General features: G+C 40.3%; 1 protein-coding gene across 1 annotated transcript in view; it reads left to right on the plus strand.

Moving 5' to 3' along the window:
• The first annotated feature begins 946 nt into the window (after positions 1-946).
• LOC126094446 (putative helicase MOV-10) overlaps positions 947-17,749 on the plus strand; it is a 474,995-nt gene continuing 458,192 nt past the window's right edge. The window contains exon 1 of the mRNA XM_049908818.1: positions 947-1,426. Within this exon, the coding sequence (XP_049764775.1) occupies positions 1,366-1,426 (61 nt within the window). The 5' untranslated portion in view covers positions 947-1,365. The remainder of the gene's footprint in view (positions 1,427-17,749) is intronic.

Genomic DNA, 17,749 nt, shown 5'->3' on the forward strand with positions numbered 1-17,749 from the left:
CAGTGTCTTGTTGCGTCCGTGCTACGTGGAGTTGCTACAGTACGCCGGGCAGAAGGAGGTGCTAAGTGATATTAGGAGGTATCCCATTACCTTTGTCACCTAAGTGTACTTTGCTGTCGGCTAATCTTATCACTCAGAAATGCGGGTAAGACGAAACGCTTTTTGATAACATTGCTTTTTCGGCAATGGAGACATTGGTGAATTGAATATAAAAACCTCCTGAGAAAACTCTTCTGACATTAAACTCTTTTGTACAATGTTACCGTATTTTCTTCGCATCTGTCATCTGTCATTGGGAATACTATAAAACAGTGGAGCAGAAGTGTATTTCAGCAGCTTCATTTATCAATGTAATATGTTCGTGCACAGAAAAGAAAACATGGCCTTTGCCAGCGAAGGGCGCTGAGTCTCCCCACACCTCTAGCCTTCTTAAAAAAATAACTAACTAAATAAAATAAAAAGATCGTCGCTAAATGCATGTGCCCTGCAAAACAGACGAACGCCTCGGCTCAAAATAAAGCCAGAATATGTAAGCTACTATAAGCAAATGCATCCGCAGCAATTTTTCGAGAAATCTCAAAATTATTTCGCCATTCGCCGCCAGACTGACCTGATTTACCGTCCTCTGCCCTAGCCGTGATCTTGGATACGATCTTGCAAGGGATACGTTTAATGGAACCCATTACAGTGTGGAACAAATACGAAAGAAAAAAAAAATGATCGTAAATTAATGGTAAACTTTCTTATCACTGGCTACACGTGATAAGAAAATCTCACACTGCTCTTACGGCAGTGTGCTGGTGTGGGATTCCCCTTAAAGACGATTTTGTGTGTCACGTGATTAAGGCAGCATACGATTGGATATTAATGGCACGTGTCATGCATGACAGCAGTGTAACAGATAACACTGTGGGTACGAATGCGTGCCGACTGCTGAAAACATTAGTGTGCCGCACGCAGTTTCAAGTGTGCGGCTGATGTGACGACGGTGTCAACTCTGTTCTACGGATCGAAAGATATTCCCGGTTTACATAAAGTACGACAAAATAAACTGAATATTTCATAAGGTCAGAAGATCAAGTAAACGTGGGTTATCTGCACTGGGACAACGGGAGAACTAGAGTTATCGGTACTTAACAACAAAGGCTGTGGAAATACCACGGGGAAGTGAAACGATTTTTATTTTTGGTGCATTCTGTGTTCGGCGATTCACGGTAGTGCATATATTTTCACAGTTATATGGTTGTATGTTGCTGATGGTCGCAACGAATAGGCGCTAGACAAACAATATTGGCTCGATGGTAAACTATCTGAACGTAGAACAGGTATTGCTGCATCCCCGTTCTGTGCTATTGTGCTGCAATCATGAAGGGAGATACAAAGAAGATGTTGAAGGGAAACAGGAAGGTGCTGTACCCACGACAATGTAAGTAAACTAATTAATGGAATGTAGCAAAACATACACACAAAGTAGACTACCTTAGGTAAATAAAGCGACATTCTTGTAAACTTTGACAATGTGCCATACCAGGTGACGTATCGGTACCACGCAAATCATTTGATGATGTCTTGCTATAGTCGAAACTGCTTAAGTGTCAATCTGTAATTTATTTCTAAACACACTGGCTACGATAACGGCATAGAATTAATACAACACAGAGTCGAATCCAGGAGTTTTGTCGATGGGTGGAAAACAAGATTTTGTTTCCAGATATTAAAACATACCATGTGGAACAAATCTATGTACCGGTGTAATTACCGGTGGCTAAGAGTGGTAAAGTCAGAAACTGAGTTTGTACGCTGTATTAATTATTAATCACACTAGAAATGCAACATGCAGTTTGACATTATCCAAGTAATAGCGTTTAATAAAATTAGCTGCAAAACAGCAGCTTCGAATAAACTGTTGCGGATTCTCTACTACACTGTTAGCGTGATGTTTACTTGAATTATTATAAAAACTATAAAAATTTTTAAGTGTACCCTGCGCGCACTGGCAGTTGAGGCCTGTTATCAGTGAAAATTGGGAAGTATTATATAATATGATACAATCTGTGACCTTTGACACTGAACACACAAAACTGGATTACAGTGCTCTAAAGCCACGAGGCCTAAGCGTAGGCCACGCTAAAGCCAGCTATAACGTCATAGAAGGACGCATATGCGCTCGCTGCTGTATCGAAAATTGCTGTTATACTTATCCCGCTGTTATTAAGGACCCTTAGAACTGCCATCAAAACAGAATTTTGATTTACTTTTGAATGGACAGACATTCCCAGTTTCGTGCATTATACATGCCTGCAGATTTTTAAAGATTGCCTTGCGGGATGCAGCATTTTAATCTGATCTGTAGACACGAAAAATTTCTGGATCTTGCATGGTAGTTGTGTAAATCATAGCTCATCTGATTCAAATTATTGTAACTGGTGCTACAAAAGCAGTCACCGAGTAATTATAATTGAAAATGAGTGCAAGGATTCCAAGATCTGTTGTAAATTTTCTATGACAGTATAGTTGTATGTCGTAATGTGTTCTTATTGCCCATTTTTCTGAACGAATATTTCATCGTTATTGCCTCATCTGTAGAACAACAAGCCGTAAAAGAAAGCTTGTTGAAAATAAACCGACACCCTTCACTTAAAGTTGATACAGTGAGAGATACTTCTGAGTGCCAGACTTAACAAACTCTACTTTATTATTTAGTTTAGGGATAGAGATCTTATATTAGCTTGTTCCTGCTGAATTCCAAGGAAATTTAGGGCTACACAATATTAGTGTCAATTTCTCGTAAGAGTAAGTCATTCATCATGTTCCATAGAGCCTATCAAGAATGGGAATCTGTACAGAAATTTGAATGCAACAAGGTACACTTTAACAAAAGACCAGAAAATTATAAAAAAACTAAAATTTACATTGAATTAACAAGTGATAACTATACAGCTTAGTACTATTCATAATTTTGTCAGATAAACATACCCATGCAAATTAAAGACAAAGTCATTAGGCCTACTTTGAAAACAGTTGCTGCTTTACTGCTTCTTGCGATATAGGTAACAGGACTTTTCAAAACTTGAATTTAGGTAATCAGATAATTTGCAGAATGAGTGCCTTGTGAGACAGAGACTAAAAACTTCATCGTGCTATTAAAAATCTGTAATCTTGTTCTGACTTGATAGGATTATCCTCAACTTATCTTTGTAACAATCAGTAACTCAGGAAATATTTTCTGACAAACTGCAGATTTATATCACTCCTTCCAGTGTTTTCAGAAGTGTTTGCGAAAGTGGCCTCTGACAGAAGACTCAATTAATGGAGTGATACTTGTTAACTGCCTCTCAGTTGTGTTTTGTGGAGGATTCTCCTCATAGAAAGCAATATAAGATCTAGAAATAAAGCACTGACAGAGGTGAAAGAGAAAAATTATGCTGTTGGTATGTTGTGTGTGACATTGCCATTAATCTGGTGGATCGCAGAAGGCTATTTGGAATGGCATCCCTCTTGCATAAACTTGAATTTTATCCCCAACAGGAAGCGGAGGATGTCATTATCATACAGTACCTGAAGCACATAACTGACCTCAGAATGATTATCTGCTCAAAAATATCCACACAACCTCTATGTAATGCAGAACTGACCACTGGATATCAGAAATAGTGGACCTACCAGTATATAAGGAAGCAGGTAGTATTGTGTTGTCAGTTGAGGAGCAGTAACAGCATAATGGAATGGTTTTGAGAGCTCGGTGACTTCAAATATGGGTCAGTCTTTCGATGTCACCAAAGTAACAAGTACATCATGATGTCACCAAAGTAACAAATACATCAGGGATATTTCAACCATGGGCATACCCAGCGAGGGGCATGGGGGGGGGGGGCAGCTGCCCCCCCCCCCCCAGAAGATATTCACAGTTTTTTCAGTGTTTTACTAGTTTACTGTTTTATTTAATGAGAAATGCTACATGTTTTCTCGGATTGTACACATGCATTCTTGTATTTAAAATGTTTATTAAAAGCAGTTTTTCACTGGTTTACTGTTTTATTTAATAGGAAGTGCTGTATGTTGTCTCGAGTTGTTGCTTCCTAAGACTAGTATGACCTGCCCCCCCCCCCCCCCCCCAGTTCAGATCCTGGGTACGCCCTTGATTTCAACCCTTCGAAAGTGCCCAAGTCAACTGCTCATGATGTGACTGTGAAATGGGAATACAAAGGAATAAGCACAGCTAAACCATCTTTGAGGCAGTGGTTTGTGGACAACAACATTCCTCAAATGGACTGGCCTGCCTACAGACATGACTGTACCCACTCGAATACCTTTGGGATGAGTTAGAATGTTGAGTTTGCTCCAGACCTCTGTGTCAAACGTGACTGTTCTCACTGGTTTTAACTCTTGAGGAAGAATGGCTGCAGTTCTCCTACAAGACATTCAGACACCTCATTGAAGCTGCCCCCAGCAGTTTTCAAGACACCATAAAGTCGGAGAGTGAACACACTCCATATTAATATTCACTAATATGTGTTTGGATATTTTTATTTGATAGCATTACATGTGGAGTGCTGCAAGAATAGCTACTGGGCCCATATTTGTTTCTTACATAAATGTTCTTCTAATGGCTTCAAAGGGTGCTGCAAAAACTGCAGTGTTTACTTATGACTAAAGTGTAGAAATCAAGGGTCACCTCTCAACCTTAGCAGACACAAAGTCAAATAACAACTTAAGATGCCTACAAGCTTATGTCTCAGTCTCACAAAGATTCACATTATGTGCTTTCACGCCACCAATACTGACCTGTTCACAGCAGCTGTAGACATTAATGGCCTTACTGGCCATATGCTAAATGGAACACATTGTGTAGAATTCCTTGGTATCCATCTGGGTAATGTAAATTAAAATAATGAACATGTAAACTTTTATTTATTTATTCATTCATACAAAACATCTCTCCAGATTGTGGCACACAGAACAAACCCAAAACAAAACAGTCACACAACACAGTTAAAACACAATATTATTTCAGCAGTTACATAAATTTTAGCTTTATCTACAAAAGAGTTTGCACTACTTCCAGTGACTGCACTGTCTTGTGTCAAATCTCCTATAACTCACATGTTCTAAAAATTCTGCCACTGACTAGAAGCAATGATCTAATAAGAATGCCCATGGGGTTTTCAAAAGACTGTGTTTGATGTCTTTACTGACTGGACATGAATCTCTTTCTTTTGTCTTGTACCATGTTCATGGATGTTAAAATTTTCATTTATGTCTTTTAAATGTTTTCTAATATGCTTATAGATTTCTAGTATATAACAGGGAAGTGGAAGGATTGACAACTTTTCAAAGAGGGATTTGCAAGAATCTGTTTGTCAGTCATGTTGTAGTGCTCTTACAGTTCTTTGTTGGGTTAGGAAAATGGATGAACTAGGTGGTGTTTTACCCAGAATATAATTCCATACAGTAGGATGTAATGGAATTGAGCAAAGTAGGTAATTTGGACAGTGCTAAAACTCGGTTTAACATTGAGTAATCGTAGACCATAACAATTTCATTTTGTTTGTATGTGTATGCCATTTGAAGTTATTTTGAAGCCATATGCCTACAAACCTTGTTTCCATTAGAAGATGGAATTTTTCTGGAGTTAAATGTCACACTGCTGTTGCATGCATCACCTTTTAAACAGAAATGTAGGAATGTTGTTTTTTTGGTGTTTATTAGTCGTTTATTTGCCTCAAACCATGTAGGGTTGGGTTGTGTTGGGGAAGGAGACCAGACAGTGAGGTCATCGGTCTCATCGGATTAGGGAAGGATGGGGAATGAAGTCGGCCGTGCCCTTTCAAAGGAACCATCCCGGCATTTGCGTGGAGCGATTTAGGGAAATCACTCAAACCATGTAGGCTATGGTATATAACTGTGCTGTAATTTTATGTATAGCTTGTTGTAGCTGACTTTGGGTGTTTCTTGTAGTAAGAATGCTTGTGTCATCTGCAGAAAAAGTATTTGTTTGTGTCTCATTGTTCAGGTTTAAATCTTTTGTGTACCGGAGAAAGAGGATTTTCTTTTTTTTTTTCTTCTTTTTCTTTGTGCATCTGAGAAACACATAGTATTTTCCTTTAGTTCCTGTTTTATTTGTATTTTCTGTTCCCTGGTTGTCAAGTATGATGTGAACCATTTTAGTGCAATGCCACTAATGCCGTACACTTGGAAATTGTCCAACTGTCGTGGTCCAGTATGTCAAAGGCTTTACTTAAGTCTAATAAAATGCCAGTGTCACTTTGTTTTTTGTCCATTGTTTGCAAGGTATTGTGTATAAAATCGTAGATAGTACTAGTTATTGATTTATTTTTCCTGAATCCATGCTGAGCATCAGTGAGAATTTATTTTCTCTGAAAATTTCATTAACCTATTACACATTATTTTTTTCTACGATTTTACTAAATCCTGATAATAAGGCAGTTGGTCTATTGTTTTTTATATTTGATTTGTCTCCTTTCTTATGAACAGGGAACACTTAAGCAATTTTGAAACAGCCTGGGGATGTGAGTGTGAGAAAAGATGAATTGTCTGTATCTGCAAGAGGCAGTGAAATGTTTGTTAACACATTGCTTTATGATGCAATCAGAAATGCCATCAATCAAGAAGCTCAGTTCTGTGTCTTACCTCTAGAAGCGTCTCTCATTGTGTTGATCCAAGAATGTGAGTGTCTGCTTATTTTCACTTTCTGTTGTCCTTTGGAATTATATTCTGGAGAAGTGCATCTAATATAAATAAAGTATTTATTCAACATACGCAAGCAGTTAGAATATTGTGTACAACTGATAGCAGTATTTCTTATAGGATTTTTTTATGAGGACCTTCATTTCTTACACTCACTTCTCGCTACATGCGTTACATGGATCTGTGGCACAGAAAGTGTATCTAATATGATCTTCTTGGGCCAGCTGCCTTGCTTCTTTTCTCATGTTGAGGTATTTAAAGTAATCATCTTGGGTATTTTGTTAGTATGTACAAAGTAATGAAATCTGCAGCAAAACATGGCATGTATATCGGAAAGATAAATCAAACACTGGAAAATCCAGGATGGAAAGTAATAATATTATGAAAAGGATAGTTGTTACTCACCATACAGCGGAGATGCTGTGTCGCAAATAGCACAACAAAAAGACTGTAAAAATGTAAGTTTTTGGCCAACAAGGCCTTTGTCGAAAGTAGACAACACACACAATCACGCAAAACCCAACTCACACATACATGATCACAGTTAGCTAAAGCCAGACTGCAAGAAGCAGCACAGAATGGAAGAGGCAACTGGGTGTTGGGGATTAAGGAGGAAGTTGGGGCAAGGAGGGGGAGGCATAGCAGGGTATTGCTGGGGGACTGTTAAGTGCTGCATATGGGAGCATGTAGGGACGAGATGGAGAGAGGGTAGGGCAGCTAAGTGCAGTTGAGGGGTTAAACGGAGGGCAGTGGAGAGGAGGTAGGGGTGGCAGACTTGGACTACCACTATCCACCACATCTACAATAACCTCCAAACCTCCTCCGCATCCTCTCATGGCTGACAAACTCTGTCTCACAGACCAATTACATTCACTGAACCCTCAAAGACGCCTTCCTACCACCACACAGAATCTAAACAGACCCAAAACACAGACATGAACCTTTTCTCCAAAAGCCTTAGCCCCGCAGAAGTATCGGTCCTTTCCAAAGGCCTCACGGTTTGCCCCACTGCCAAATTCAATAATGCAGGAATTGTTAAAGACCTTCTCTTGTTCTCCTAGCATCTACAGTGGAAACAGTTCGTTCACGCATTTGGTTCTTTTCCCTGATTTTAAGTGATACAATTCTTTTGCGCTATGATTTTCATCTGAAACCTGTGTGACTTTGGAAAAGAGACTGATAACCCAGAAGTTTAATCCCTTTACTCCCCAACCCAACCAACGAACCAACTTTTTCGCCACCAACCCTACCAATCCGACTCGACCAGAGACCGATGTTGAACCCTGCATGACTCAGTTCACTCTTCCATCCAACCATGATCCACCACCACTGCCCTCATATCAGCCTGTGTTAACTTTCCAGAATTTCTTAACATTGAACCTTGCCTCACCATCATTACCCAAGTCCCTTAACATTCAAACCAACCTTACATCTGCTCCACAATCCACCACCTAAAAACTGATCCTGATCTTATAATCCTACCTGCTGACAAAGGCTTTACCACTGTTGTTTTGAACTGCAAGGACTACCTAGCAGAAGGACTCCACCAGCTGTCAGATTCATCCACCAACAAACCTTGTCACAGTGACCCCATTCCAGATATCCAGCAAGATCTCTAATCTCTCTTCAAGTCCTTTGGCCCATCCCATAACCTCACCCCGAAGTCCATCTCTCTCTTTACCACTACCACTCCCCTCACACCTACCATACATGTGCTTCTTAAAGACCATAAACCCAGCCACCCAGGACACCTCATTCAGTTCGGTTATTGTGGCCCATCTGAGATATTCTCTGCTCTCGTAGACCAACACCTTCAGTCTGTTACCCACAACCTACCTCCCTGTATAAAAGATACCAATCATTTCCTCCACCAACTGTCCACAGTTACTGTTCCTTTACCACACAGTGCCCTGTTCATCACTATTGATGCCACCTCCTTTTACACTAACATCCCTAATGCACATGGCCTTATCACTATTGTACACTACCTTTCCCAATGCCCAAACAATTCCAAACCAACAACCTCCTCCCTAGTTGCCATGACCAACTATATTCTCACCCACAATTACTCCTGCTTTGAAGGCATTACCTACAAATAAATCTGTGGCATGGCTATGGGCACCTGCATGGCATCATTCTATGCCAACCTGTTCATGGGCCATCTAGAGGAATCTTTTCTAAATACCTAGAGTCCTAAACCCCTCACCTGGTTTGGATTCATTAATGACATCTTCATGATCTGGATCAAGGGTGTGGATGCCCTATCCACATGTATCCACAACCTCAATGGCTTCTCCCCCATTCACTTCACCTGGTCCTACTCAATCCACCAAGCTGCCATCCTCAATGTTGAACTTCATCTCAAAGATGGCTACATTACATCAGTATCTCTGTCCATAACAGGCCTACCAACCACCAACAATACCTTCCCTTTGACAGCTGTCACACATCCCACACCAAGAAGTCCTTTCCATACAGCCTAGCCACCCATGGCTGTCACATCTGCAGTAATGAGCAGTCACTCTCGAAATATGTTGAGGGCCTCACTGAGGTCTTTACAGACCGTGATTATCCTCCCAACCTTGTGCAAAAACAGATCTCCCATGCCTTATCTCTCCAGTCATCCACCACCTCCCAAAATCCCACTGTCCAGTCACAGAGAAGCATTCCCCTTATGACTTAGTACCACCCAGGACTGGAGCAACTGAATTACATTGCCCTAAAATGAGAAATGTTCCACCCACCATCCTTCCCATCCCTCCCACAGCGGTGTTCCACCGTCCACTAAACCTACACAATATCCTTGTCCATCCTTACACAACCCCTGCCCCCAACCTCTTGCCTCATGGCTCATATCCCTGTAATAGACCTAGATGCAAAACCTGCCCTATACATCCTCCCACCACCACCACCACCACCTAGTCCGGTCCAGCCACAGAAATCACCTGTCACATCAAGACATGTGATCTACAAGCCAAGCTGCAAGTACTGTGCTGTATTCTACATTGGCATGACAACCAACAATCTGTCTGTCCACATGAATGGGCACTGACAATAGGTGGCCAAGAAACAGCTGGACCACCTTATTGCTGAGCACACCATCTAACACGATGTTCTTCATTTTAGTGACTGCTTCACAGCCTATGCCCTTTGGATCCTTCCCAACAACATCAGCTTTTCTGAACTCCGCAGGTGGGAATTTTCCCTGCAGTATATCCCATGTTCCCATAATCCTCCTGTCCTCAGCCTTCATTCGTTAGCAATTGTCCTTACCCATCTAGCGCCTTCCCTGTTCCCATTCCAGCACTACACAGCCCTCTATTCCACCAACACATCCAGTCCTTTTACGTCTCTCATTTTTCGCTACCTCTCCCCCTGCCTTCCATCTAACCTCCTGACGACACCTAGTTGCCCTACTCGCTCTCCACCTTGTCCCTGTCCACTCCCGCATGCAGCACTTTACCATCCCCACCTCTACACTGCTATCCTTCCCTCTCCCCACTGCAGCCTCCTCCTTACTCCCACCACCCAGCTGCCTTTCCCAACATGCGCTGCTGTTCGCAGTCTGGCTGTAGCTGCCAGAGACTGTGGTCATGTGTGTGTGAGCTGTGTATTGCACACACGCTTTTGTGTGTGTTTTTTGTCTATTTTCAACAAAGGCCTTGTTGACCAAAAGGTTACATTCCAACAATTGTTTTGTTGAGCCTGTCTGCAACTCAGAAGGATAAATCAGACTTCCATGGAGATACACTAAGCAGAATTGTCAGATCTAGTGAGGCCTGAAATGAATTTGATTGTAACACATGTGGATGAGAGTCTACAGCAGTGGCAGACTTACATTAGTACAATATTTTATCAGCTATGAGAGTCTGAAACGCTGGTCACAAAGAAAGCCAAAATTCAGTTGCCTAGAAAAAACCTCTGTATGTTAACAATATAGCTTAGCTCTAATTTGCCTAGTAGTACTTCACAAAACAAAACAAAAAACAAAACAAAAAAACAAAAAACGTTGTATCCTATGACTATAATGTCAATGAGTCATTGTTGGAATTGGCCAACTCATAAAATATCTGGGTGTAACATTTCGCTGCAATATGAAATGGAATGATCACATAGTCTCAGTCATGGTTAAAGCAGGTGATAGACTGTGGTTTATTGGTAGAATACTGGGGAAGTGCAGTGGGTCTAGAAAGGAGATTGCTTAAAAGTCACTTGTGTGACCGTTGCTGTAGAATATTGCTGAAGCGCTTGGGACCCGTACCATATAGGACTAACAGGGGATATTGAATGTATACAGAGAACTGCAGCATGAATAATCACAGGTTTGTTTGATCAATGGGAGAATGTCACAAAGATACTGAAGGAACTGAACTGGAAGACTCTGGAAGATTGATGGAAACTACAGCAAGAAAGTCTATTAACAAAGTTTCAAGAACTGGCTTTAAATGATGACTCTAGAAGTGTACAACAGTCCCCTACATATTGCTCACATAGGGATCATGAGGATTAGATTAGAATAATTACTGCACATACAGAGGCATTCAAACAATCATTCTTCCTGCCTTCTGTATGTGAATGGAACGGAAAGAAACACACCCTCTGCCACAGGGCATCTCACTGTATTTTGCAGAGTATAGATGTAGATGTAGTATTGACAGGTGGTAAAGATCAACAGTCTTACAAAGTAATTCTGAAGACATGATCAGACAAATCCCTCACACAAGTAGTTTTACAACACACACATGAGATTTTTTTTTTTCATGTGGTTACAAATGGACCCAATATTTTCAAGAGTGCTACCAAAGAGACAAAAATTTGTGATTATGATGGATTTACGGTGACGATGGTCACCAAAGGCAGAAATTTTATCAAAAAAAGGTTGAGGAGAGCTAATAGTACACCACCAACATCTCATTCAAATAACTAACTGAGAACATTAGTTCAGATATAACAAACATAGAGCAATTGTGACTGAATCACAAGCAAATAAAACTGGCGTATACTCACTTTGTTTTGATGTTACCAGTCCTGGAAGTTTGCAAAAACATTGCTTGTTACAGGTGATATTGTTATCTTAGTAAAAGATATACAATGTGTACACGTACAAGGAAATTTTTACACAATGATTCATTTTTCATGGAGCGTGTGATATTAAGTGATGTATTGTAGCTCAATTTTATAGCATCAAAATGACTTAAAACTGGAGTTTAGGATGTATAATGTAGATAAGTCCCTTTACAATAAATGAAATGAAATGAGCGTATGGCATCATTGGCCGGGAGGCACCTATTCGGGGAAGTTCGGCTGCCAAGTGCAATTCTAATTTCATTCGACGCAACATTTGGCGACCTGCTCGCCGGTAATGAGACTGAAATGATGATGAGGACAACACAACACCCAGTCCCCGAGCAGAGAAAATTTCCAACACAGCTGGGAATCGAACCTGGGCCCGCTTTCATGGGAGGTGACCACATTAGCATCCAGCTAAGCAGGCAGACTTTACAATAAATCATTAATTTAACATGTGTAGTATTAGACAGGAAGCTCCTGATTCAGAGTCAAAGAATGTGGATCAGCACATTGTTGAAACTGAAGGTAACAGATAGAAAGCCAAAATATTAATCATTGCATCTAAATCTGCATTATCACATGAGAACAGTACAACAGTTGTAATATCTAACCATTTCCACATTGAGAAATGAGACGTCAAGTTCTCCTGAAATTGCAAAACACTAGGTGCGACTTTCAAAAAAACATGAAAATTAGTCCTTTTTCTAGCTCCTGTTTCTCGAGAATCTATTGTGCAGCAAACAGTCTCATGTAGCCGGAAAATATGTGACTATCTCATGTTTATAAAACGGGCAAGAAAACATAAATGCAACATTATGGCACAATTTCCCTAATGTTAATTTTGTCAGAAAACATGGGTCAACTTTTCTCACAATATCGTACAAATACTAGATGTGAGTAAATAGACAGATTCAATTTCCTTAGAACTCAAAAGGCATGCTTCAGTTTATTTAAGAGACAGTGCATGGTTGACTACATCAGGTGCCTTTGTGTGATACAAAATTATGCCCACAGTATTCTTTCCTTTATTTGTAGAGCTATATCTTTCCAGAATCTGTGATGGGCTTTTGTTAGATAAGTTCTAGTGAAAAAAGCCACTAACCTGAGCCTGCATCACTGAATCAAAGATCTTGCTAAATGTAGGAAACTGTGATATTGGTCTGTAGTTTTGTTGCTTCCTCAATTGATCCTTTTTTGTGTATTGATTTGACTATGCTACATTTCAGCACAGTGAGAAACATGCATTCTTACTCCCTTTCAGTCATATTCTGTATTCCTTAGAGCCTGCCAAAAAGGAGAACCTTCAGGGACGTGTGTAAAATAGGCAGCAGACTTCAGTTCACTGGTAGAAAACTGGGGAGATGCAGACAGTCTACAAAGGAGATTACCTACAAAACACTTATGTGATTCATCGTAGAATATTGTTCAAGTGTGTGGGACACTTAGGATTAACTAGGGATATTAAAGGGAAAAAAAGAAAAGAAAAAGAAAGCAAGAAACTGCTGCCTCCTCCATTATACTATGTGACTGCTGTTTACCTGCTGTTGGTAGCTTAATATTTGTTGATTACAAAGGTATTTTTCAGGGAAAATGAGTCATATTTACAATATGTTATTACTTGCCAAACTGCTTTACAATGAACACAGCAGAGTGCTATGCAGCTAACAGAATGTTTCCCTGAATGTAGATATTCAGATAATTTCTAATGGTAGTCTCTAGTGACATATATTTTTAATTTTCTTTCGAATTAGTGGGGTTCTCCATTTTTTGCAGTATGTTACAGACCTACAGTTGGGTCTTAGTGCCAGGAGATAACAGTGGCCAAGAGCATGTGAGTTGTGCGTATATTGTGTGTGTGTGTTTTTGTAAATGTGAAGGACTTTATCTAATAACTTTGACTATTTTTAAGTGTGCCTGTCTGCTGTTCAATGCCTCCTCTATGTTACGAGTAGCAGTCCATCCTAAAGAATACAAAACAAATATTTCCAAAGAAAAAGAGATATGCTGTGGTACCTTCCACATATCCCTAGTGAAATGATGCTGATGGATGTGAAATTAGTCAAAATCTCTTAAACATATTTTCATTTAAAAGGCAATAACAAACTGGTCAGGAAATATGTAAATGTACAATGCACTGAAGTGCATATGATAATCTTAGGCTATTGTAAACACGCGTCATCAAAGAGAAAGTCAGCTTACAACACCTATTTACATCGATCACATCATTCAATGAAGATATACAAAAGTTAGATTTTATGTAATATTTGATATTATTAATGGTACATACACACCAATCAGTTGTACTAAGAAATTTCTAAATGAAGTAGTAGGAGTTGTCTCCAGTAAATCCTTTAGGCTCCTCTCAAACTAATCTTTATAGGTAGTTAAACATTCCATGTGTTCCTGAATAATGGAAGTCTTTCTGGAACAAAATGTTGTTGTTGTTGTGGTCTTCAGTCCAGAGACTGGTTTGATGCAGCTCTCCATGCTACTCTATTGTGTGCAAGCTTCTTCATCTCCCAGTACTTACTGCAACCTACATCCTTCTGAATCTGTTTAGTGTATTCATCTCTTGGTCTCCCTCTACGATTTTTACCCTCCATGCTGCCCTCCAATACTAAATTGGCGATCCCTTCATGCCTCAGAACATGTCCTACCAACCGATCCCTTTTTCTTGGAACAAAATAAATGACTTTAAAACTTCATGAAGACTGTTTGTAGTTTAAGTAAAGATTCTATTCAGTGAGCTGTCAGATGGAAAAAGACAGACACATCTTGGCTATCCAGGATGAACAAGAGTATTATAGTGTCATAATCTGACAAGTAAATTACAGTTCAAGCAACTTTATATATGTTTTTATATCTCCATCTGAAGTTTGACTCTCAGAAAAGTTACTAAAGCACTACTACGGCCCAGATTGAGTCCTATGTAGTTAGCAGCATATCACATATAATGTCAAGGATTGCAATCCTACACCAAGAAGACAAAAATGCACACTTAGTGACATTCAAACAGTACTATTTCTGTGACTTACTTATGCCTAACCTCAAAAAAATCTAGGTTTGTGGATATCATCTGTACAGTATGGCTCCAAGTCACATGGAAAGGAACACTATTAAGTATCATCCCTACCCTAAATACTGGATGCTGCCCTCGACAAGTCCTTGTCATATAAGCAACACTAAAACAAAACAAAATGAAAGTCATCTGTAGAAACAATATCCTCTGGAAAATTGTAGATTAAAGTGAGGCTGACTAGCAAGGAGTGGTAAAAACAACAGAAATAACAATTCGCTAGTCCACTGGTGAAAATGACTCTCCCATCTAGTATGAATCTACCTATGCTGAGCAAGTTGATGTAACACTCAACAAAACAAGCTGACTGATCATGAACTATCTGAAACTTCTCTTACAGGTAAGCCCTACAACTTGGCTGAAACTGATTCCCTGACAATTTGATGGGAGATAATTGTGTATAAAGAGAGAATGGAGTCCTCTACATCTGTGTAACACCACTTTATGGCATTTGCCCAACTACTCTAGGGCTGAAATCAAATAATACCTTCCTCACATTGGAGTATGAATAACAAACACTGGCTAAATTGGAGGTGTAATCAATTCCAAAAGATCATCATTTGATGGAATCATCACCATTAAATTTGGGAAGTCTGGAAATTCCTTAAGAGACTACAGACGGGAACAACAAGATCAAAAGAAGTCTTCTAAAATAGGGATACACAGTACTGTCGTACCTGTGCAATTGTGGTGAGGTCAAGACAAACCAACATGTGTTCTTACTGTGATCAGTGTAGGCTTGAGGACCTCATGGCAGCAACTCATAATGCAACTGAGGTCACCTGCTTGTTGGATAAACTAGTATAACTAATACTAACAAAGAGATAGAGGGGCTGGCCAGTACTTACCTCAGCTCAGTACAGCCGATAGATACACATAAAACAGAACCAAAAATTACATTCCTAGCTTTCGGAACAGATGTTCCTTCATCAGGGAGGAGAGAGGGGAAAGAAAGGGAAGAAGGGAAAGGAGATTCAGTTACTCACAACCCAGGCTATGAAGCAACAGGGAAAGGAAAATAGGGATGGTAGCAAGGATGGAGGCATGGTTGTCAGAGGGAAGCCAAAGATATTCTACTGTAAGTACTGTGCCAGCTTCAAACCAAAGAGGAAGCATACAGAAGTAAAGAGGTATGTAGTATAAAGATAAACACAACTATGTAGGATGAAAAGATGCGTGAATGGCTAAAGAGGAAAGGGAAAGAGGAGAATACTGAAGAGTAAATGGGAGTGAGGTTGTTTAACGTAGGTTCAGTCCAGGGGGATGGCGGGATGAAAGGATGTGTTGGAGTGCAAGTTCCCATCTCCGCAGTTCAGAGGGACTGGTGTTGGGTGGGAGAAGCCAAATGGCACATACGGTGTAGCAGGTTCCTAGGTCCCTAGAATTATGCTGGAGGGCATGCTCCGCTACTGGGTATTGGGCATCTCCTAGGCGAACAGTTCGTCTGTGTCCGTTCATGCGCTCAGCCAGTTTAGTTGTTGTCATGCCGATGTAAAAGGCTGTGCAGTGCAGTTGCTTCCATTATCAAGTGCACCATTAGAACTCTCTCTCTCTGCTGCCTTTAGCTTTCCCAAAGACAAACTGATCATCTTCTAACAGATCCACAGTTTTCTCTTCCATTCTTCTGTATAATATTCTTGTCAGCTACTCAGATGCATGAAATGTTAAGCTGATTGTATGATAGTTCTCACACTTCATTGACTGATGGATTTGCCCAGGGAGACAAAACAACAGTGCTCGTTATTGCCTGCACCAAAATTGAGTGTATTGTACAGTTTTTCTCCCAATGAAGTCAGTCAGTATCCTTGAAGACTTGTAGGAGACCCATTACTATAAACAATTTCTTCAGAAATTAATGACCTGAATATTCTGTCTTTTGACCTGCAATGCTTGGCTTTGGAAGATTAAATGTGGTGCAGTTTCATTCCCTCACTGTATAGCTAAGCTTAGGGGCTTCTTTCTCAGTACCAGTTGTGTGTAGGCGTTAATTAAAGTTGCAGTGACTAGTCATTAGTCTTGGCATAAGTCATAAGTTTAAAAGGTCTCCTGTTCATGCTCAGGATTGTAGAATGTCTCTTGAAATGTGGTTTGGCATCATTACCTTGCCTTGTTTTTGTATTTGGAACTTAGTCCATTTTTCTGTGTATGTCTCCTGGGCCCTGTATATAAACAGGGTTCCTGATCAGGGCTGCATCCACTTCCTATCTTCCGAGAAGATGACTCAGCACCACAGCTGCTGCCCTTACTGTATTGCAAGTTTATCTGCAACTCTTACAGCAGACAACATGCTGCCATGATCTCTTCCAGTATCTTTAATTACTCTAACAACCTGCAAGAACCGTACAGTTTCAGGTCCCGTTCTTGCATTGCCTTCAGTGATTCTTCACCAAATTCCAATACAAAGGTCTGCCCATCAGGTGCAACCCTCCAGTTGATTACTTTCCAGACCTCTGTCGATATCTTGTGGTTCTGCACCTGTACTTTCTTGAACACAGTCTTTGGATGAGCATCTTTTAAGAAATTTTAATACCCAAATTGATATCTTTGCAGCCTTGACCAGCAGCTTCGCCTACACCCATAAAGTTATTTTGTGCAATGTCTCCTTACTCAAAACCACAATTCCTGTTCCCTCACAGTCACAGAATAGAGCAACTTAATCCACATAGCTCCTCGTGAACGATCCTGAGCCATGAACTTGCTCTCCCCCCTCCCCCCAAACATCTTAGAGAGAGCTATTTGAACTAGCTGCACGTGCTGCAATGTGATGTTGACCAGTGGATATCCCGGTTGCATAAACACCTAAAAATTGAGAACTGCGATATTGTAGGGGGACCTGTTCCCTTTTTCTTACCTTGGCTTTTGTGAGATTGGATTATTGAGAAGTGGGAAAATTAG

This window comes from Schistocerca cancellata, chromosome 8, assembly GCF_023864275.1.
Source record: "Schistocerca cancellata isolate TAMUIC-IGC-003103 chromosome 8, iqSchCanc2.1, whole genome shotgun sequence".
In the NCBI taxonomy this organism is placed as follows: Eukaryota; Metazoa; Arthropoda; class Insecta; order Orthoptera; family Acrididae; genus Schistocerca; species Schistocerca cancellata.